We start from the raw sequence: 23,216 nt of genomic DNA, 5'->3' as shown, positions 1-23,216 counted from the left end.
CCGGGGTGCGCGGGACACTGGGCTCGTCGCCTGAGGGCGGATCCAGCCGTGCTGCTCAGCCACCGCTCCCCCCAGCGGGGCTGACAGGACCAGACACTCCAGCAGCGGGGCTGAAGGGACTGGGCACCACCATCTTGTGGGTATGGGCGCTGCCATCTTTGTGATGGAGTGACAGTTAATTTGCATACTACCCCTTTATTAGATAGGGCTAGAGGCCCGGTGCACGAACTTCTGGGGGGAGGGGCCGCGGAACTCCTGGTCGAGGGGACAATTTGCATATTAGCCCTTTATTATATAGGGTTAAACCTTAATTTCCCTATAAAAGCGCTATCTCCAAATATAGTCACAGTGGGGGTTAGGGCTTCAATGTATAAATTTTGGGGAAACACAACATTCAGTCCATAACAGCTGTAAGTGGTGGGGCCAGGATTCACAATTATGACTATGAAGCTTCTACTCTTAATTTCTACACTTACTTGTCTCTTTATAGATGATTTTGGGATGGAAAAAGCTACAGATAAGTGCTGACTGCTGATTGAATGGTTGGAATCCCCTGCTTTGAAATTTCTACATTATGTAAAACCTTTTATATTAATTTATTATCACAACAGATGGCACTTTGTAGTGATAAAGCTCAATTTGTGGACTGGGGCAACAAAGCTTGGAAAATTCTAAGTATGAGAAATGCTGTAGATTAACTAAATTTTTTACCTATCATTCCAATAAAATATTGCAGTTTTAAAAGTCAACTCAATCTAAAATTTTCCCTTGTATAAACTAAATTGGTTATAACACTGTTTTGTGTTTGTCTGTTTAGTGACTTGCCTGGACCAATTCTGTAGAATCTGTTTCCTCAGCAGTGTGCAGCCTCTGATGTCACTGCTTAGTTATTGTTTTTAAGCCATGCTTTCTAGGGGTTGCCACCCCACTCCCCCATCAGAATAAATTAGTGGTCAGCCAATGACTGGTGAGAAGTTTTGCCTAAATACCTGGAACTCAGTAGGCTTCCATCCTTTGTCATAGGATGTGTGTTTTGGGGGAATCTTGTAAAAGTGCAGGGAGCTTATCAGTTTAACCTGTGTTCAGCAAGAATTAGCTTCCTCCAAAGGTCCTCTTAGATTTTCCTGAACAGGTGTGGCTTTATATATGCACACAGCCTTCAGGACCATAAGGGCTATCTCTTTCCTAGATAACCCTAATAAATTTCTGGCTAGTCTGCCATTTTGTTGCTTCCTATAATATTAGCTTTCCTGGATTGTTTGCCAGAGACCTCTATTATTATTGAGAACATCCCTCCAAGCTGCTCTAAACAAAGTCAGCTCCCTCTGATAGGAGGATAAGAGCTGCCAGCCCTCATGCCTTGCCCTGCCTGCCAAAGGTAGAACTTGAAGGACCATAGAGCTGAGGGAAAAGATGGGAGCAGCTCCTGACTAAATTGCCAGGCTATACTGACCGGTTTGGCTCAGTGGATAGAGCGTTGGCCTGCGGACTCAAGGGTCCCGGGTTCGATTCCAGTCAAGGGCATGTACCTTGGTTGTGGGCACATCCCCACTGGGGAGTGTGCAGGAGGCAGCTGATCGATGTTTCTCTCTCATCAATGTTTCTAACTCTCTATCCCTCTCCCTTCCTCTCTGTAAAAAATCAATAAAATATATTTTTTAAAAATAAAATAAAATAAATTGCCAGACTATTACTGTTGTTAGTGAAATTCAGGTAGCTTTGTTTAAATAAATGCCTCTCAATTTGTGCCCTTTGGTTAATGTCGAGACATTAAATGGTTTTGTTTGTTTTTTTAAACAATTTTGCCGAACCGGTTTGGCTCAGTGGATAGAGCGTCGGCCTGCGGACTGAAGGGTCCCAGGTTCGATTCCGGTCAGGGGCATGTATCTTGGTTGTGGGCACATCCCCACTGGGGGGCGTGCAGGAGGCAGCTGATCGATCTCTCTCATCCATGTTTCTGGCTCTCTATCCCTCTCCCTTCTCTGTAAAAAATCAATAAAATATATTTAAAAAAAAAACAACAACAAAAAAAAACAACAATTTTGTCCAGTGTTTGGGGAGAGGATTTGCCAAGCTTCTCAGTGTTGCTGCTACATTTTACTATGAACTCTTTTTTTCTTCCTCATAATGTGCTAAAGATCAAGAACAAATATTAAAGAGAACCATTTACTGGACTCTGAAGTAGCCCACTGAGCAGATTAGGGTAATCAAATGAAATTTTAGAACCACTGATGGAAAAACTTACCTAAAACCAGGACCAGAATTTGTGTCTCAACATCTTTAGGATTCCTCAATATTATTTGAACCTGAGACTTTTTATACTTACCCTTTTTATTTATTTATTTTTTAAATATATCTTATTGATTCTTTTACAGAGAGGAAGGGAGAGGGATAGAGTTTAGAAACATCAATGAGAGAGAAACATTGATCAGCTGCCTCCTGCATAGCCCCCACTGGGGATGTGCCTGCAACCAAGGTACATGCCCTTGATTGGAATCGAACCTGGGACCCTTCAGTCTGCAGGCCAACACTCTATCCACTGAGCCAAACCGGTCAGGGCAATATACTTACTCTTTTTAAAAAATACATATTTTTATTGACTTCAGAGAGGAAGAGAGAGGGATAAAAAGATAGAAACATCAATGATGAGAGAGAATGATTGATCGGCTGCCTCCTGCACACCCCCTACTGGGGATCAAGCCCGCAACCCAGGCATGTGCCCTTGACTGGAATCGAACCTGGGCCCCTTCAGTCTGCAAGCCGATGCTCTATCCTCTGAGCCAAACCGGCTAGGGCTATACTTACTCTTAAAGATGGGGTAAAATAGATCCCCAGGCACAGGCAAGATTAGGGGTCTATAAAGGGACCACACTCAGTAAAGCCTGAAGTCTCCCTACCTGGGCTCGCTCCTCATCAAATTCCAGGCAGCCCATACCATCCAGTCTCTGGAGATCAATCCAGCCTTTCCAGATAACACAGACTCCATTCAGAATCATTGGAGCCTTCAAATAGACCTAAGACACAGAAAAAAAGGGTGAAAACCAATCAGACACATGAAAAACAAAGATCAAAGTTACTTATGAAAACTGTGGTTTTCTTAGGAAATAAAAAAATAAATACAATCATAAAATCAAGAATTATAAGTACTAGTATATAAACTACAGCCTCTGACTATATTCTATACATTAAGTTAATCTGGTTTACCAGAATTTTATTTCTAGTTACAATTCTTCCAGATTATTTTTAAAAGAAAGTTTTTCAGATTTTGTAAAAACTATAGTAAGATGGTATTTGAAGTAGACATCATAGCTCCTCCAGCTGTAGCTAGGACAATCAAGTACTTTGCCTTGGTTTTTGAATCTTTTTTTTTAAAATATATTTTTATTGATTTCAGAAAGGAAGGGAAAAGGAGAGAGAGATAGAAACATCAATGATGAGAGAGAATCACTGACCGGCTGCCTTCTGCATGCCCCCTACTGGGGACCAAGCCCACAACCTGGGCATGTGCCATTGACTGGAATCAAACCTGGGACCCTTCAGTCCGCAGGCCAACACTCTATTCACTGAGCAACACCAGCCAGGGCCTGGTTTTTGAATCTTGAGTAGAAAGACATACAGACGGAAAACAACTGGAATTCATTAGCCCCTGAAAAGTGTGCACTGCTTCCCTTCTTTTTGGGTCCCTGGAGCTCTCCAGTGTCAGGCTCTTTTACACTTTTCTTCAGCTTTATAAGCAACCTAATAGCTATCTGATAAGTAATGCTGCTTTTTAAATTGAATTTATTGGGGTGACACTGATTAATAAAATTATATACGTTTCAGGTGTACAATTCTATATCACCTCTATGTTGTATTGTGTGTTCACTCCCCACATCAAGTAGGTAATGCTGCCTTTTTTATTTTATTTTTTTAATATTTCTATTGATTTAGGAGAGGAAGAGAGAGGGAGAGATAGAAACATCAATGATGAGAATCATTGACTGGCTGCCTCCTGCACGCCCCCTACTGGGGATCTAGCCTGTAACCCTGGGCATGTGCCCTGATGGGGAGTTGAACCAAGACGTTCTGAGACATGCTGGCAGGTGCCCAAATAGCCTATCTAATAAAGCGATAATATGCAAATTGACCATCACGCCAACACACAAGATGGCCACCCCCATGTGGTCAAAGATGGCCGCCACAAGATGGCCGGCAGGGGAGGGCAGTTGGGAGGGACCTGGCCTGAAAGGGAGGGCAGTTGGAGGCGATCAGGCCTGCAGGCAAGGGCAGTTAGGGGTGACCGGGCCTGCAGGGGAGGCTAGTTAGGGGCAATCGGGCCGGCAGGGGAGCAGTTAGGTGTCGATCATGCTGGCAGAGGAGTGGGTTAGGGGTGATCAGGCAGGCAGGCAGGCAAGCGGTTGGGAGCCAGCAGTCCTGGATTGTGAGAGGGGTCCCAGATTGAGGGTGCCGGCTGGGCTGAGGGACCCCCCCCCCGCCCCCTGTGCACAAATTTCGTGCACTGGGCCTCTAGTATCTTTATAAATAAGGTTCTTTACTCGCCTATACCGAATGTTTTCTATGAATAATCTCAGAGCATTAAAATTTGCATTATTTATTACCTATAATTATATAAAATCAGTAAGACAGCTCGTTTTGAGGAGAAACCTAGAAACATTAACTTTTCCTTTACTCAACTTAGCAGTTTCTTCAACAAAGAATCTTGGGGAATTCTTGTTTTTAAAGAGACTTAGTAAGAATAAATGACCGTCAGTGATTATAAATATGCTAGGAAAAATTACAAGACACCTGTAAAACAAAAGCTATAGGATTTATAACTTTTTAAAAATATATATATATTTTATTGATTTTTTACAGAGAGGAAGGGAGAGGGACAGAGAGCTAGAAACATCAATGAGAGAGAAACATCAGCTGCCTCCTGCACACCCCCTACTAGGATGCGCCCACAACCAAGGTACATGCCCTTGACCAGAATCGAACCTGGGACCCCTCAGTCTGCAGGCCAATGCTCTATCCACTGAGCCAAACTGGTCAGGGCAGATTTATACCTTTTTAATACATATTCATGTCATTCGCCTCCACTACTAAACACAACCATCTTTCTTGTTAAGGACTCCAATCAACCCTGCTGAACCAATTTCTACTTATACTGGAAAAAGCTAAAAACATAAAGATCCATTTCTCCTCCCATTTGGACCAAGGGAAATAGTCTACAGTTATAGCTGAAACCGTTTAACCACACATTTCCTTCTGTTCTGATAAGTGTTCATTCCCTTCCACATTGTAAATTCAAAACTCCACATATATACCTAAGTCTAACAAGTGACTCTGACCTCATATTTGACACCTCACAAAACCTAAAAAACAATACCCTTCTATACTGCCTATTAATATTAACTTGACTTACTATTTCTTCTAATCAAGATTTCCACCTACTCTTTCTAATGGAGGTTGAAGGGAGTGCCACACCAGGGAGGAGTATAACATTTCACCTCTCAATGTGCCTCAATATTTTAACTTCTTATACTAATTATAAAGAGAATTCTTCTAATGGCAGAGAAAGGTCAACTTCATAATCAGATTCTACATTCACCAATGAGTTTATATCTTTTAGAATCAAAGATTCCATAAATGTAGCTTATTCATATTAACTTCCACAGCCAAAATATTTTCCTTAAAAAAATTACTAAAAATTTTTAAAGGCCATTTATTACTCCTTTTTTTTTTTTTGGTTGTGAAATTATCTTTAATTGAAATATTTTCTTTTGTAGTTCTTAACTAGCTAGGCATTTCACTGCACCACTGTTGATGTCATCTATGATGTCATGAGGGTGGCAGCCATCAACAATGTAGCCCACAGTCTGGGTAGTCCCTAGGATCGCATTAATGGTTCCAGAGTTCTCTAGCCAAATATTGGTGTTGCATCTGTCGGGCAATGGTGGCAAATCTCAGCAAGAGTGGTATTTCCACTGTGCTTATGTTTTTTGCTTTTCTCTGTCTCTTGGCGTACTACCTCCATCTGGGCCTTTCTGTTCTGGTCAGTTTCACTGTAATCCTCAGACCCTTCCAATCACCAGTTGCTTTGGCAATTTCATCAACAACCTTTTTTGGAGACAGACCCAGGGGGCCAGGGCAGATGTAGCACTGACTTCCCCATAGTTGCACCTCAGATACACAACTTTAATGTCCTTGGGGTCAAACTTCAGCTGGTGTTGGATGAATCAGGTTTTGGGACGACCGAAGAAAAAGTTGCACCTAAGCCTCCTCCAAGCCAAAAGCTGAAGGCTGTTACTTTTTTATAAAAATTCTCTCATGACAAAGAAAACCACTGGTGTGTTTTGGGAAATTCTTAAATGGGTTCAGAAAATGGCTATAGTTCTTCATCAAGGCTAATGCAATGATTGAAATTATAATTTTAAATGATATTTAGATGATTCTGGTGATTTATTTAATGTTCACATTCAAATAGTTTTATGTGTAGATCTTCAAAGTAAATGTTTGCCACTTTCATACATTCATGAATACCAAACCTCAAAGTACAAAGAAAATAAAATTTTGTCTCTTACCAGTTTGGCATTTTGTAATATAATTCAATAATGCCATTTAAACACTAAGACATTTTTCACTGAAAATAATGATGCCCTATTTCAAACTATGAAAAGAAAATTTATTAAAATATGACTTAGGGATTAAACCCATTGTTCTAAGAACAATTAAGTATTTTATACAAAATGCATTCTATAGTCCTAGCTAGTTTGGCTCAGTGGATAGAGTGCTGACCTGCAGACTGAAGGGTCCCTGGTACGATTCCAGTCAAGGGCACATACTTGGGTTGCAGGCTCCTCTCCGGCCCGAGCCCTGGTTTAGGCTTGTATAAGAGGCAACCAATCAATGTGTTTCTTTCACATCGATATTTCTGTCTTTCCCTCTCTCTTCCACTTTCTCTAAAAAAAATCAATGATAAAATATCCTAGGGTAAGGATTGGAAAAAAAAGATTCTAAAGCCTTTAAAATGGGTAAACAGATTAAACTAAGTATACACAAAAACAACAAAAAGGCCCGCTTATCTTTCCAAAAGTAAAATATCAGAGGATGTTTGAGACTTCACAGAAAGTTAGAAGTGACTATAGCCTCACATTTGTATTCTTTCAGAAATAAGGTAAAAGTTAGTATAAACAATTTTTAATAAACCCAAGCTCTAAATATCAGTATTTGTGATGTTATAGTCAATCTAAATCACACATGATATCACTTAATATTCAAAATCTGTAGCTTTAAATTCCCTATCACTGTAGCAGTAGAGCTTCAGAAAAACATGTATGCACCATCAACTGTGGCATTAGCCATATAATGAAATATTTGGCGATAAAAAGAAATGAAGTATTCATACATGCTACAACATGGATGAACCTTGAAAACATTATGCTAAGAAACGAGAAAAAGGCCATATGTTTTATGATTCCATTTATATAAAATGTCCAGAACAGGCAAATAGAGAGAGAAAGGAGATTAGTGGTTGCCAGGGGCTCAGGAGCAGGAAAAATGAGTGACTGCTAGCAGGTACTGGATTTCTTTTGGGGTGATGAAAATGTTTTGAAATTAGAGTGGTGATGGTCACACAACTCTGAATATACTAAAACCCCCGGAATTGTAGACTCTAAAGGGGTAAATTTTGTGTATGTAAATTTTATCTCAATAAAACTATTATTAAAAATTTTGCAATAGTTTTTATCTGTTACATAAGTAACACATGAGATATGTAAATGAAGATTTTTGAGTAGGCAGTTGCAAATGGGATTCTAGCACTCTGAGAAAAGATACGGGCTGATGATGTTAAGTCTGGCAACCATCAACAATACAGTGCCATTTAACTCTAGAACAGTGGTTCTCAACCTTCCTAATTCCACGACCCTTTAATACAGTTCCTCATGTTGTGGTGACCCCCAATTTCATTGTTACAAATTGAACATAATTAAAGCATAGTGATTAATCACAAAAACAATATGTAATTATATATGTGTTTTCCGATGGTCTTAGGCGACCCCTGTGAAAGGGTCGCTACCCACAGGTTGAGAACTGCTGCTCTAGAAGAAAGGAAGAGATTCCCAAAGTAAGTAGGAGAAAAGAGGGAGGGCCCAGGAAGAACTCGGAAGAAATCCAACTTTTAGATGCTGGGTAGCAGAAAAGAACCCAGCAAGCATGCTATAAATAGCCAGTGAGAAAAAGAGAGAAACATGTAAGGAGCCTAGGGGCTAAAGGTTAAGTTACAGGTCTCCAAATAAAAATTTCCCCTTTGGTGGATGCCTTTAGGTATCTAAGGGCACTCGTAATTTTTAGCCATGCTTTTATTTAAGGCAGTAGTTCTTAGTCTAGAGTTCAAAGAACCTACGGAAGTTTGAGTTTATGGATAAGTTTAAAAAAGACCAGAAACCTACTGAAATTCTGTGTAAAATTACATATGTAGTGCATGACAAAATATACGTTGGAATCAGATAAAACCTGGGTTTAAATTGTAGCTCTATCAGTGTGTCTGATATAAATTATTTGTTTGCTCAAAAGCCTCAGATTCCTCACATATAAAACCCCTAAATAATGCCTTTCATAGGTAATAAAAATTAACTCAATGCACATAAAATTTATGAAACATATAGAGTACTACAGAAACACTGATTCCTTACATACACATTTCCACCCATGTTTTACATAGTAACTTCTTTTCAAGGAAAAGAAACCAAGTTTTCAAGACAATAAATAGTTGTTACCACCAATTAACCAGAAGACAAGCAGTGACACTGGGATGGCCATGGGCACCCAGGGAAATAAGATATTCCATTAAGGAAGAGTATTTCCTGCCTTTTAGTTATAATCATTTCTGTAGTCTATTCTAACACATTCCTTTAGAAGATACTTGCTTCTGACTCATCCTCCTTTAGCCACATGCCCCACCGGTTCATAAATGCACAGTCATCTGCTCGCCTGTTGGATAATCACTAGGGTTAGTCATTCAATCTTGTTTGCCTGAATCATAATTGGGTTGCATGTAAGTGAAAAAAAAAAAAGCTTCTTCCATAGTGATTTAATGTAACTGACCAATCTACTTTCTACAGTTCAAATATCATGAACTTATTGTGTGTGTGTTAACTACATATACACACCTACTCAATAAAATCTGTTAACCAAACAGAAAAATCTATCCTAAATTTCATATGGAATCTCAAGGGACCTTAAATAGTCAAAACAATTTTTAAAAAGAACAAAACTTGAGGACTCACACTTCCTGACTTCAAAACTTACTATGCTTTCAATGTTGATAGCGCTCTAACAAACATGGTTGAATGTTTCTAAAACCTGCCAGACTTTCTGTAAGAAGTGTGGCAAGCATCAACTCCACAACATAACACAGTACAATGACAAGGATTCTCTGTATGTGCAGGGAAAGTGGCATTATGACAGGAAACAGAGTGGTTATGGTGGGCAGACTAAGCTGATTTTCTGCAAAAAGGGTAAAACTACAAAGATTGTGCTGAGGCTTGAATGTGTTAGGCCTATCTGCACATCTAAGAGAAGGGTGGCTATTATAAGATGCAAGCATTTTAAACTAGGAGGAGATAAGAGAAAGGACCAAGTGATCCAATTCTAAGCTTCATGTTTTGTTTTATTATGTAACAATAAAATCTTGATGATACGTTCACTTCAGATAGTTGCACTTGGTCTTGTGGGGAGGGAAATAAACTAGTGTTAATAATAAAATTCGCCTTACGGGAAAATTTATGCTAAAAAAACTACAAAGCTACAAAAATCAAAACAGCATAGTATTAGCATAAAAACAAAAATATAGAACCCATGGAATAGCATAGAAAACCCAGAAATAAATTCTCACATAGTCAAATAACTTTTGCCAATGGTGCCAAGACCATTCAATGGGGAAAAGAATGGTCTTTTCAACAATTGGTAGTAGGAATAAATACGCACATGTAAAAGAATAAAAACCCTATCTAAAACGATATTAAAAAATAAACTCAAAATGAATCAAAGACCAAAAACTATAAAACTTTTAGTAGCAAACATTGGATAAAAACTTCACGACATTGGATTTGACAATGATTTCTTGGAAATGATAACAAAGACACAAGTAAAACTTTATTTTAAAAAAATAAATAAATTGGACTTCATGAAATTTAAAAAATTTGTATGTATCAAGACACTATCAACAGAGTAAAAAGGTAACCCAAAGAGTGGGAGAAGCTCTAACTGGTTTGGCTCAGTGATAGAGCGTTGGCCTGCGGACTGAAAGGTCCCAGGTTGGATTCCGGTCAAGGGCATGTACCTCCTACCCAGTAGGAGGTGTGCAGGAAGCAGCTGATCGATATTTCTCTCTCATCGATGTTTCTAACTCTCTATCCCTCTCTCTCCCTCTCTATAAAAAGAGAGAGAGAGAGAGAGAGAGAGAGAGAGAGAGAGAGAGAGAGAGAGAGAGAGAGAGAGAGAGAGAGAGAGAGAGAGAGAGAGAAAATATTTGCAAATCATATACACCCATTAAGGGATTAACATACAAAATGGGCAAATGACTTGAATAGACATTTTTCCAAAGATACATACTAGTAAATGGCCAAAAAGCATTAAGAAAAGATGCTTATCACTAATCATGAGGGAAATGAAAACCAAAACTATAATGGGACACCACTTCATACCCATCAGGATGGCTACTACCAAAAAACAGCAAGTGTTAGCAGGAGAAATTAAAACCCTTATGGTGGGAATGTAAAAGAATACAGCCATTGTGAAAAACAGTATGGCAGTAACTAAAAAAAAAAAATTAAAAATAATTACTATATGATCCAGTAATCCAACTTCTCGGCATATACCCAAAAGAAATGGAGGCAGGGTCTCAATGACATATTTGTACACCCCTGTTGATAGCAGCACTATTCCCAACAGCTAAAACATACAAATAACCCGTCTCCATCAATAGGTGACTAGACAAGCAAAATGTGGCACACACATACAATGAAATATTATTCTGCCTTTTAAGGAAGTAAATTCTGCAATATGCTACAACGTGAATGACTCTTGAGGACATTATGCTAAATGAAATAAGCCAGGCATAAAAAACAAATACTATATGATTCTACTTGTATGAGGTTCTTAGAGTAGTCAAAATTATGGACAGAAAGTAGAACGGTGGTTGCCAGGATTGGGGAAAGAGGATAATGGGGAGTTATTGTTTAGTGGGGGATAGAGTTTCAGTTTCATAAGATGAAAAGACTTACGGAGAAACTCCTGTGAAAAGGAAGGAGGTCATGGTAAGCCTAGAATCAGATAATACAGAGCAGCCCACTCCCTCTGACCATTTTTTCTTCCAGATCTTTAGCATACTGTGAACATTGGCTCACACTTTGCCACATGCCCTAACTCTAGAGCAGTGGTTCTCAACCTTCCTAATGCCCCGACCCTTTAATACAGTTCCTCATGTTGTGGTGACCCCCAACCATAAAATTATTTTCGTTGCTACTTCATAACTGTAATTTTGCTACTGTTATGAATTGTAATGTAAATATCTGATATGCAGAATGTATTTTCATTGTTACAAATTGAAAATAATTAAAGCATAGTGATTAATCACAAAAACAGTATGTAATTATATATGTGTTTTCCAATGGTCTTAGGCGACCCCTGTGAAAGGGTCATTCGACCCCCAAAGGGGTCGCGACCCACAGGTTGAGAACCCCTGCTCTAGAGTAAGCCCTAGTTTTTTCACAACCCATTCATGACTCTGCTCACAAACTTGCAGAAAATGGCTTGTAAAAATTCTCAGGGTTCTGGCTGGTGTGCCTCAGTTGGCTAAGCTTTGTCCCATGCACCAAGAAGTGACTGGTTCGATTCCAGGTTAGGGTACATGCCTGGGTAGCTGGCTCGATCCCCAGTGGGGGGCTTACAGAAGGCAGCCAATCAATGTTTCTCTCCCTCTCCCCCTTTCCCTTTCATTCTCTCTAAAATCAATAAAAACGTATTTTTAAAAAAATTCGCAGGGAAGCTGAATCCAGACTTGACTCAGATCTGTTCAGCTTATCTTCTAGGAGCTTTCATGTTAGGATGATACTGCAATCCTTCATTTACACTGTCATGAAGGTTGTGCTTGCTGTATTGTTTTTCAAAATGCAACAATGCATTGGTTAGAGATACATGCATAGAAAATAAAATGTTAAAGACAAGCAAAGAAATAAATAATAAATATATCAGTCATTATAGTGGTTTGTGGTGGATTTTTTTGGTGGAGTGGGAAATAGAACTGTGGAGTTTTCTGAAGTATCACTGTCCAATCTATATATAAAAAAGGTCAACATGCTAAGTGTCCAACCGGTCACTATGACGTGCACTGACCACCAGGGGGCAGATGCTCAACGCAGGAGCTGCCGTGACAAGCACTGGCCATTTACAAAGAAACGGCACCACAGACCTGGTGCCCAAAAAGCAACACTTGGCTTCCCCCACGTGGGACACAGGCCCCACCACCACCCAGGAGCGACAGCCCATCAAATGGCAGCCAACACTGCAGAGACCCCATAGCACAAAATGCAGCCCACAGCCCAGCCCAGCCCAGCAATGGTCACTGTGGGTGTCGGGTAATGACATGGTGTAGCAACGCCCGGCTTCCTCTCCCTAGTGTCTAGCATTCTTGGAGTTTCTTCAGCCCAAGAACACGACTTGCTTTATAGCCAGGTGCAAACATTTTACACTTTAACCAAATGTCTATGAAGCATTTTCCCGTGCCTCATCTCATTTGTTCCTCACAGAACTCCTGGAGTAGGTAGATAGGAGACTCAGTAGAATCCTATTTTCTTTTCAGTAGCCAGAAAACAGAGATTTAGAAAGCTTAGAAACTTGACCCGACTGAAAAGAAGAAATGGTGGGCCTTGAAAATGACTTCAGGTTTTCTCACTGCACAGAATATAGTCATATACTGCTGCCGTTTAATATTTTACCCATTGTTCTCCCTGCGTGATCTACAATAATAATCTGCTTCATGTTGATATTTACTGCTGTGTTGCTGACAAGTACCTGAAGGAGGAAAGCTTAGAAACTTGACCCGACTGAAAAGAAGAAATGGTGGGCCTTGAAAATGACTTCAGGTTTTCTCACTGCACAGAATATAGTCATATACTGCTGCCGTTTAATATTTTACCCATTGTTCTCCCTGCGTGATCTACAATAATAATCTGCTTCATGTTGATATTTACTGCTGTGTTGCTGACAATTACCTGAAAGGGAAGTTGGGGTGCTTTATTGGGCTGAAAAAAGTTTATCTAAATCAGAAAGCAGGCCTAATTAAGCTTATCTATATATATAAAGCTCTCACTGGTGCCAATCACACGCGTGTGTTTCCATCTGTCATCGTCGATTGAGAATTTGGTTGACACTTCTATTATAGAGAAAGAGCGAATAGCGATATTAAAATATTTCTTCTAATTAATTTCCTTTCAATGTGTATGAGAATTCGTGCACAGGGCCACTAGTAGAAATATAATGTGAACCACAAATGCAGTCACATATGTAACATGTAAATCTAACAGCCATAATTAAAAAATTAAAATAAAATAAACAGGTGAAATTATTTAATTTCAATTATATTTACAATATTATTTCAATATATAATCAATATAAATATTATTGAGATAGTGTACATATTTTTTGTACCTTGTCTTCAAAATCTTATATGTACTTTTGTACATATATCACATCAATTCAGACTACTGGCACAAGTGTCTAGTGCGGCAGTTCTCAACCTGCGGGTCGTGACCCTTTTGGGGGTCGAACGACCCTTTCACAGGGGTCGCCTAAGACCATTGGAAAACACATATATAATTACATATTGCTTTTGTGATTAATCACTATGCTTTAATTATGTTCAATTTGTAACAATGAAATTGGGGGTCACCACAACATGAGGAACTGTATTAAAGGGTTTCGGCATTAGGAAGGTTGAGAACCACTGGCTACCATTCTAGAATCACAGTTCTAATATAGTAGAAATGTTATATCTTAAGTAGCAGGTACATGAATATTCCTTTTATTACTATTCCTAAAACTATACTTATGTTTTTATCTATTCTTTATTTGTAAGATATATTTAATAAGTGAAAAGATGGCTAGCATTTATGGGGGAAATGAATTAAATAATGAACATACTAAAAAAGTAAAATATGTAGCTTTCAAAACTTTCCCAATTATTAGAACTTTATAGCCATCCAGCCCACTTAATTTGGGACATCTTACAGGGTATTGTAAATGACTTAACAAAAATCACATTGTAGTAAGATTTAAACACAAAAAGTATGCTAAGCCCTGACTAGGTAGCTCAGTTGGTTGGAGCATTGTCCCTTGCACCTAAAGGTTGTGGGTTTGATTCCTAGTCAGGGTACATACTGAGTTTGCAGGTTTGATCCCTGATCAGGGCATGCATGAGTGGCGACCAATGTTTCTCTCATATCGATGTTTCTCTCTCTCCCCCTTCCTCTCTCTAAAAATCAATAAAAACACATCCTTGGGTGAGGATTGAAAAATATAAAAGCCCTGGACGGTGTTTCTCAGTGGTTAGAGCATCAACCTGTGTACCGAAAGGTCTCTGGTTCAATTCCAGATCAAGGGCACATACCTGGGTTACAGGTTTGATCCCTTGCCCCAGTCAGGGCATGTGTAACCAACTGATGTGTCTCTCTCACATCGATGTTTCTCTTCTCCCCCTCCTCCCTCCCTTCCACTCTCTCAAAAAAAAAAAAAAAAAAAAGTCAATGGAAAAAATATCCTGGGGTGAGGATTAACAAGCAAACAAAAATGCTGAAATATCGTACTCGTTTTATTGTACAGTCCCACACAAAGTTAATGTCATGTGTTATAAATTAAATCATTTTCACTAAACATCATTTTTCAAAAGACTGCTACACATAGAAACTCTAATGACCCATTGTCTAGAAAAGACATTCCTTCTGTGAGCCATCTGATCATACTGAGATATACATGGCTTTAAGTAGGAAACATTTTTAGTCTAATCTAAAATACTGTAATATGTAATGTGATTTATATTCTTTTGTTGTTGCTAATTCTCACCAGAGGATATTTTTCCATTAACTTTTAGGGAGAGTGGAAGGGAAGCAGGAGAGACAGAGAGAGAGAGAAACATCAAGGTGAGAAAGACACATCGACTGGTTGCCTCCTGCACGGGCTCTGGGATTGAGCCTGCAACCTAGGTACACGCCCTTGACAGGAAGCAAACCCGGGACCATTCAGTCCCCAGGCCAATGCTCTATCCACTGAGCCAAACATAGAATTTTTCTTCATGTAAATATATTTAAAATACCTGCTGGCTTTCTCACGGTATAAAAAACCAATGTTACACTAGCCTATGCATCACAAACCACCATTAACTTGAACACTGCTGAGACCTCACATTCTATTTCTGGACTTTCTGCAACTCCAAGATTCCACTTTGAACTCACTTTGCTCAAAGTCCCTACCCCACCCAAAAACAGCTCCATACAGCTCCTTTCATTTCCTAACTCTCTCTTCCTAATACTTTTTCACTCAGGTTTAACTAGCACTACCACTTAAGTTTATATTCAAATTTTAATAGCTTTCAAAACTTTCCCAATTATTAGACCTTTATAGCCATCCAGTAAGAACATTTTAAAACAAAGAAATTAAAACCAAGATTAAATAATTCACTTACAGAAGGTCACACAGCTAGTAAGTGATAAAAGCTAGCACCAAGACCTCCTGACTCTATACACTCACCTAAAACACAGTTCCATTAATGAACTGCATTACTAGTATTTCCGGGTATATAAAAATAGACAATTTTCCTAAACAACAGAGATTATGGTTATAGCCATAGAATCTAGAACAATAGATATTGTGAACACTTTGCATGACTGTAGAATATATTGTATTGCCTGGTTGGCCCAGTGGTTGAGTGTTGACCTATGTATGAACCAGGAGATCATGGTTCAATTCCCAGTCAGGGCACATACTCAGATTGCAGGCTCCATCCCCAGTGTTGGGCATGCAGGAGGAACTAATCAATGATTCTCTCTCATCATTGATGTTTCTCTCTCTCCCTCTCCCTCTCCATTCCTCTCTGAAATCAATAAAAACATGTATATTTTTAAAAAGAATATTATCGAAAAAGCAACCACGCCTGTTGTGTAGGTTGCTTGGTGTAAAAAGAAAGACAAAGATTCTTCTTAGTTGAAATTCTCTAAGTATGACCTGTAAAGCTATTCTAGAAGTAAATAAAAAGATTTCCTTTAAAAAAAAAAAAAAAGAATATTATCCCCTCCCTAAAAAACAGACAACTTACTAGTTCTGCCATCTTTATTCTATAATTCAAAGTAAACAATGAATATTTAAGAGTCCTGAAATGACCCCAGCCGGATGGAGCGTAGTCAAGCACACCAAAAAGGTTGCAGGTTCGATCCCATTTGGGCACGTGTGGGAGGCAACCAATCTCTGTTTCTCTCTTTCTCTAAAATCAATAAGAACATATCCTCTGGTGAGGATTTTAAAAAAAAAGTCATGAAATGTTCTGGACCAGGAGGTATAATTTCAAGTCAAAATAGCATACAAAATTAAATTTAAAAATTCATTTTTCTTAATTAAGATAAAATATCCTATATAATAAAGAGGGAATATGCAAATTGACCATCACTCCACCACAAAGATGGCTGCACCCACAGCGGAGGTGGGGTTTCCGTAACACAAGATGGCTGCACCCACAGCGGAGGCCAAGTTCCCATAACATGCCTTAACAAGCAATCAGCAGGGACCTGAGGCTGCACCCCAACCCTAATGGGGTTTGACAGGTACCTCAAGCCGCGCCCCTCATCCTGGTGCCAGGACAGGGGACCTGAGGCCGCGCCCTCCACCCGGTGGGGCTTGACAGGGGATCTCAGGCTGTGTCCCCCACCCGCAGGGCTTTACAGGGGACCTCAGGCCGCGCCCTCCGCCCCAGCGCTGGGCCAGGGGACCTGAGGCTGCACCCCCAGCCTGGCGGGGCTTGACAAGGGTGGGACCAGACGAGTTTGGATCTAGCCCAAAGGGGGGGGGGCGGCTGGGTTTGGGTCTCACACAATTTTGAGGTGCGCATGAGTGGGCAGGGACTTGACTCTGGGCCCCATGGTGCACCCCAGAGACTCTGACAGGAGGAAGATTTTTATATACATTTTACTAATTTTCTTTCATCTCTGACACTTCTATTATAGAGAAAGGGCAAATAGCAATATTAAAATATTTCCTCTAATTAATCCCCTTTTAATGTGTACGAATTTCGTGCACCGAGCCACTAGTAATAAAATAAAAGAGGCAGATGTTATTTTTTGCAATCCATTCCTGTCATCTCTGTAAGAATTTTTTAAAAATATTATAGTAGCCCTAACCGGTTTGCTCAGTGGATAGAGCATTGGCTTTTGGACTGAAGGGTCCTGGGTTCGATTCCGGTCAAGGGCACATGCCTGGGGCAGGCTAAAAATCCCCAGTAGGGGCCATGCAGGAAGCAACCAATATGTCTCTCAGACTGAAGGGTCCCAGGTTCGATTCCGGTCAAGGGCATGTACTTGGTTGCGGGCACATCCCCAGTAGTGGGTGTGCAGGAGGCAGCTGATTGATGTTTCTCTTTCATCAATGTTTCTAACTCTCTATCCCTCTCCCTTACTTTCTGTAAAAATTAATAAAATATATTTAAAAATATATATATCTTTGGGTGAGGATTTAAAAAAAATTCCAAAAGATTTTTTAAAATATATTTTTATTGATTTCAGAGAGGAAGGGAGAGATAGAAACATCAATGATGAGAATCACTGATCAGTTGCCTCCTGAACACTCCCTACTGAGGATGGAGCCCGCAACCCAGGCATGTGCCCTTGACCAGAATCAAACCTGAGACCCTTCAGTTCACAGGCCAATGCTCTATCCACTGAGCCAAACTGACTACAGCTGACATCTTAATTATTAAACATTCTTATTTGTTCAGGAAACGAGTCAACTCTGCCTCTTGGATTTAAAAATTATTGAAATAAAAGCTTTTCTTTAAAAAATATAAACATATGACTTCCAGCGCTAAATTTTATAATTCTAATTCAGTTATTATAGTATACTTAAAACATTTTTAAAAGCCAGATTACTTATTTTAATGCACTAAACTGTTGATAACTAAGTACTGGAAAATATACTTCATATTTTAGCTGAATTGAAACACAAAATCTAGATCTGACAAGCTAATTGTAAAGCTGCTTCAGTTTCTCTAGGGGAAAATCACATTCCAAAGCTTTACCACAGATATCTTTTATTTGGAGTGACTGGGCTGCCGAAGGAGAAGGAACTTGTTGAGCCTGAATAGGATTTCTCAAAGCTAACATCAAGGAGTCCTCTAAGCCCTGCCAAATTGTGGATGGTATATAAACAGACACAATATTTATTTTGGGACAAAGATCCTGCAGGCAAGTAAGCAAAATGCTCCAGAAGAAGCAGTCACAGGCCTCTGAGAACCATTTAAAACAAGAGTCTCTCCTCATTCCTTAAATCAAATGCTGTTAAATTTTGCTTTGCTATTTGATGCTAATGCAAAAGAATGATAAAGATTAAGTATAAAAGTTCAGAAAGGAAAAACATGGCTTACCAAAAACATTTATTTAAAAAGTACCTACTCTAGCCCTAGCTGGTTTGGCTCAGTGGATATAGCATTGGCCTACGGACTGAAGGGTCCTGGGTTCGATTCTGGTCAAGAGCGCATACCCGGGCTTGCGGGCTCGATCCGTGGTGGGGGGTGTGCAGGAGGCAGCCGATCAATGATTCTCTCTCATCATGATGTTTCTCTCTTTCTGTCTCTCCTTTCCTATCTGAAATCAATAAAAATATTTTTAAATAAATAAAGAGTACCTACTCTAATATAGCCACTGAACGAAACGGCTAGGGCTAGAGTAGGTACTCTAATCACGTATACTTATAACTATTTCCGTGTCTGGTACATGTTTGACTATCCATTAAAATAAGTTATAAACAGGAATGAAACAACTGTTGCCAATGTAGTAACACTAGATAGCATATTCAATTTCCATAGGAAAAATAGTAAGTGTAAAGTTCATTTTTTTCAGTTTATATTTTTCATACCCTTTATTTATTTTTTATTTTTTTAATATATTTTATTGAATTTTTAAAGAGAGGAAGGGAGAGGGAGAGTTAGAAACTCAATGAGAGAGAAACATCGATCAGCTGCCTCCTGCACACTCTCTACTGGGTATGTGCCTGCAACGAAGGTACATGCCCTTGGCCAGAATCGAACCTGGGACCCTTGAGTCCGCAGGCCGACACTCTATCCACTGAGCCAAACCGGTTAGGGCATACCTTTTATTTTTATACTCAAAAACTAAATTATGTAGTAAGGACATACAATCATTAATTCAAAATCCCAAATGAGACTTTATAAAACACAGAATGCATGCAAAAACCATTAATCTTACCACTAAAGACTAACAAGTTTTGGTCAACCATAATAATTTGATTTGTTTGAAATAAAAAGTAATTAGAAATGGGTCCTAAGAGGAAAGATCAAAGGAACTGGAGTTGTCTGGTCTATAAAAATTTAATGTAAGAATGATTTAAATTCTGATCAGTTGCTTTCCTTGTCCTATGACAGCTAAATTAGAGGAAAGCAGTTTAGATTTAGGAAGAATTAAGAACATTTTTGCTTTAGGGTTTTATTAAGGCACCAAAATGGACCACTTTGGAAAGATCTGGTATTACAACACTGCACAGCTACGTGAAGTGAAGCTTGACCTAAGGCATGCTACACCACCAAAACTCCATCAAATAGCCCAACTTTGGATAGAGCGTCACAATTTAAAAAGCATTTTCACATATTCTGGCATCTCATTTAATCCTCACATACATGAGATACATGAATAAGGCAGACATTCTGATTCCCATCCAAAATAATAAAAGCGTAATATGCTAATTAGACCAGACAGCCGGACGACATTCTGGATGAAGCTGAGGCAAGCCGCTGCAGCTTGCACGAATTTCATGCATCAGGCCTCTAGGTTACAAATAAGGAAAATGGTTATGATTGTCTTTTGACTCAAATCCAGAGCTCTTTCCACTGCACTGTATTATTTTAAAACTTCTGAAAAAGACCCTTATTGAGAGTCAATGTAGACAGCTCACTAGACACCAGGGTACAAAAGTTCCAACTATATTTGATAGACAAATTATAAAATTGTGATCTGACTTGATTGAACACAAAGTACCTATTTACAGTCAATTATTCATTAATAAACCTTCCTTATTAAAGACCCTTGCTTTGAAAATATTCAATAAATAAAAGAAGTGATTCTGCTGAACCTATTTTCTTAGACCATGAAGCCATATTTCGAATGAGAGAGAATATGAAGCTTCTGTTTCCTATTAGCATTCAAATTTTTTCTGAATTCACCATACCTAAGTGAATACTGTAGTAGCCAGTCTTCAAGATGGCCCCGATGATCCCAGCCTCCTGGTATTCACACCCAAGTATGTGAATAAATCTCCTGCCTTGCTGCTGAATGTGAGCTAGAGTGTGTGGGCTACACTTAGTGACTCGCTTCTAATGAACAGAGTAAGACACAAATGATGGAACAGGTCATAAAAAGCAGAGTGACTTCATTTTCTTCCCTCTGTACAGAGCAGAACACGTGACTACAAACTGAAGCCACCTACTAAAAGTCACGAGTTGAGCTTGGAAGTGGCTGCTTCAGCTCTCGTCAAGTTTTCAGAGACTGCACAGCCCGAGCCCTGATCCAGAGCCATCCAGCCAAGCCACTCCTAGATTCCTGTAAAAGGGCATGGGGAAACTTTTGGGAATGACTGAAACATTATCTTGATTGTGGGTGGTTTTCACATGGGTGTGTACATTTGTTAAAACTCAAAGTATACACTTAAAATGGGTGCATTTTATTGTATGTAAACTATACTTCAGTAGAGTTGATTCTTTTTAAAAGGCCACTGAATTCTTCAGCTAAGCAGAAAAAGGGTTACTTACTAAAAAGCAGTGCCATGACTTAAGGGTAGTTGGTGAGAAAAGATAAGTTGCAATAACAATCTACCACCACAAACTCACGTCCTAAACTGCTCCTCAAAATTGTTCCACCCACAGCCTTTCCCATCTCAAATGACAGCAATCCCATACTCCCAGTTGCTCTAGCCAAAAATGTTGGAGCCTTTCTTGACTCTCACACTCCACATTCAACCCAGAAGCAAACACTGTTGGCTCTATCTCATAGTACATGTATACTAGGACAACTTCTCACCACCTCCACTGCTACCACCATAATAGTCTAACTGGTCTCCCTGCTTCACTCTTGTCCCCTGTAGCCTATTGTTAACCCAGCAGCTGCAGGGGTGGGCAAACTTTTTGACTCGAGGGCCACAATGGGTTCTTAAACTGGACCGGAGGGCCAGAACAAAAGCATGGATGGAGTGTTTGTGTGAACTAATATAAATTCAAAGTAAACATCATTACATAAAAGGGTACGGTCTTTTTTTTTTTTTAGTTTTATTCATTTCAAACGGGCCGGATCCGGCCCGCGGGCCGTAGTTTGCCCACGGCTGAGCTAGAGTGATCCTTTCAAAATCTATGGCAGATCATATATTTCACCTGCTCAAAAACCTGAAACATCCCTCCATTTCACTCAAAGTCCACCTCATTACAATGGCCACCGTGGTTACACAAACTGGCTTCTTATCTCCCAGATCTTATCTCCTACTATTCTCCTTGCTCAGTCTACTCCAGTTACTGGGGCCTGCTTGCTGTCTATCCAACACACAGTGCATGCTTTCACGCTAAAGCCTTACAATGGAGGTCTTCTCTGTCTAGAACACCTTTCCCCATACCCAAATGGCTCATCATTTCCTAACCACCTTCAGATCTTTGCTCAAATATGATCTTCTTTACCCAGACCATCTTATTGATTAACTGCAAACATACCTGCTCATCCTTATTTTACTCTACTTTTTCTTTTTTTCCAAGAGCACTTACCACTTTGCAACATGATATATAATTTATTTATTATGTATATTGTCTACTCCTCCACTCCTGCCATAAAACAACCTCCAGGGTAGAATCTTTTTGTTGTTGTTGTTTACTGATGTATCACAAGTACCTAGGACAGTGCTCAGTACATATAATAGGTGTTCAACAAATACTTTCTGAATGAACTTTTTGTAACTGTGTCAGGTATTGGGCTAAGCACTTTATATTCACTATTTCAATCACTAGGGCAATCCTAGAAAGTATGCATTAACCTCATTTTACAATGAAAACCATAGATTAAATAATTTGCCCAAAGTTACATACTAGCAAATGAAACCAGGACTTAATTCTGCCTAATTCTAAAGCCTTATTAACCACTAGTTTTCTCAAAGCTGGGTATGAATGGGAAGAAAACTAAGCTGCTTCAGGAAGTAACCTGGTAGAGAGTATGTGGAAGACACTGATTTGTGATCCAATATAAGGAGCAGAGGTAAATAATTAACATTTGGGGAAGTTTCCTTCAGTTTTTCCTTGCTTCTAGTCCTAGCCCTGTTGAGATAGAAATAGAAGCTAATAGTTACCAGAAAGAGACCATAAAAAAAGAGGAAGAGCCCTAGCTGGTTTGGCACAGTGGACAGAGCATCGGCGTGCGGACTGAGGGGTCCCAGGTTTGGTTCTGGTCAGGGGCACATGCCCAGGCTGTGGGCTCGGTCCCCAGTGGGGGGCATGCAGGAAGCAGGCGGTCGATGATTCCCTCTCATCATTGATTTTTCTATCTCCCTCTCTGAAATCAATAAAAAATATATTTTTAAAAAAAAAAAAGGAGGAAGAGAAAAAGACCCATGAACTCCACAGATGAAAAAACATTGGTCAGTACTTTTTTTCCAAATTCTCTGGCATACTTTATCCCAGTAGTATGGTGTAATATGAGCAGTTATTTTCTTGTTTGCTTTAAAATGCTTTTTTTCGCCGAAACCGGTTTGGCTCAGTGGATAGAGCGTCGGCCTGTGGACTAAAAGGTCCCAGGTTTGATTCCGGTCAAGGGCATGTACCTGGGTTGCGGGCGCATCCCCAGTGGGGGATGTGCAGGAGGCAGCTGGTCGATGTTTCTCTCTCATCGATGTTTCTAACTCTCTATCCCTCTCCCTTCCTCTCTGTAAAAAAT

The 23,216-nt window shown here is 39.6% G+C and overlaps 1 protein-coding gene across 1 annotated transcript in view; it reads right to left on the bottom strand.

Annotated features, from left to right (window-relative positions):
• CBFB (core-binding factor, beta subunit) overlaps positions 1-23,216 on the bottom strand; it is a 71,417-nt gene that overhangs the window by 22,221 nt on the left and 25,980 nt on the right. The window contains exon 4 of the mRNA XM_014547797.1: positions 2,898-3,014. Coding sequence (XP_014403283.1) covers positions 2,898-3,014 — 117 coding nt within the window. The remainder of the gene's footprint in view (positions 1-2,897; positions 3,015-23,216) is intronic.

Source organism: Myotis brandtii, unplaced genomic scaffold (genome assembly GCF_000412655.1).
Source record: "Myotis brandtii unplaced genomic scaffold, ASM41265v1 scaffold486, whole genome shotgun sequence".
NCBI classification, from domain to species: Eukaryota; Metazoa; Chordata; class Mammalia; order Chiroptera; family Vespertilionidae; genus Myotis; species Myotis brandtii.
Note: the sequence above shows the minus strand (reverse complement) of the source record. Positions and strands in the feature narration are given on the sequence as shown.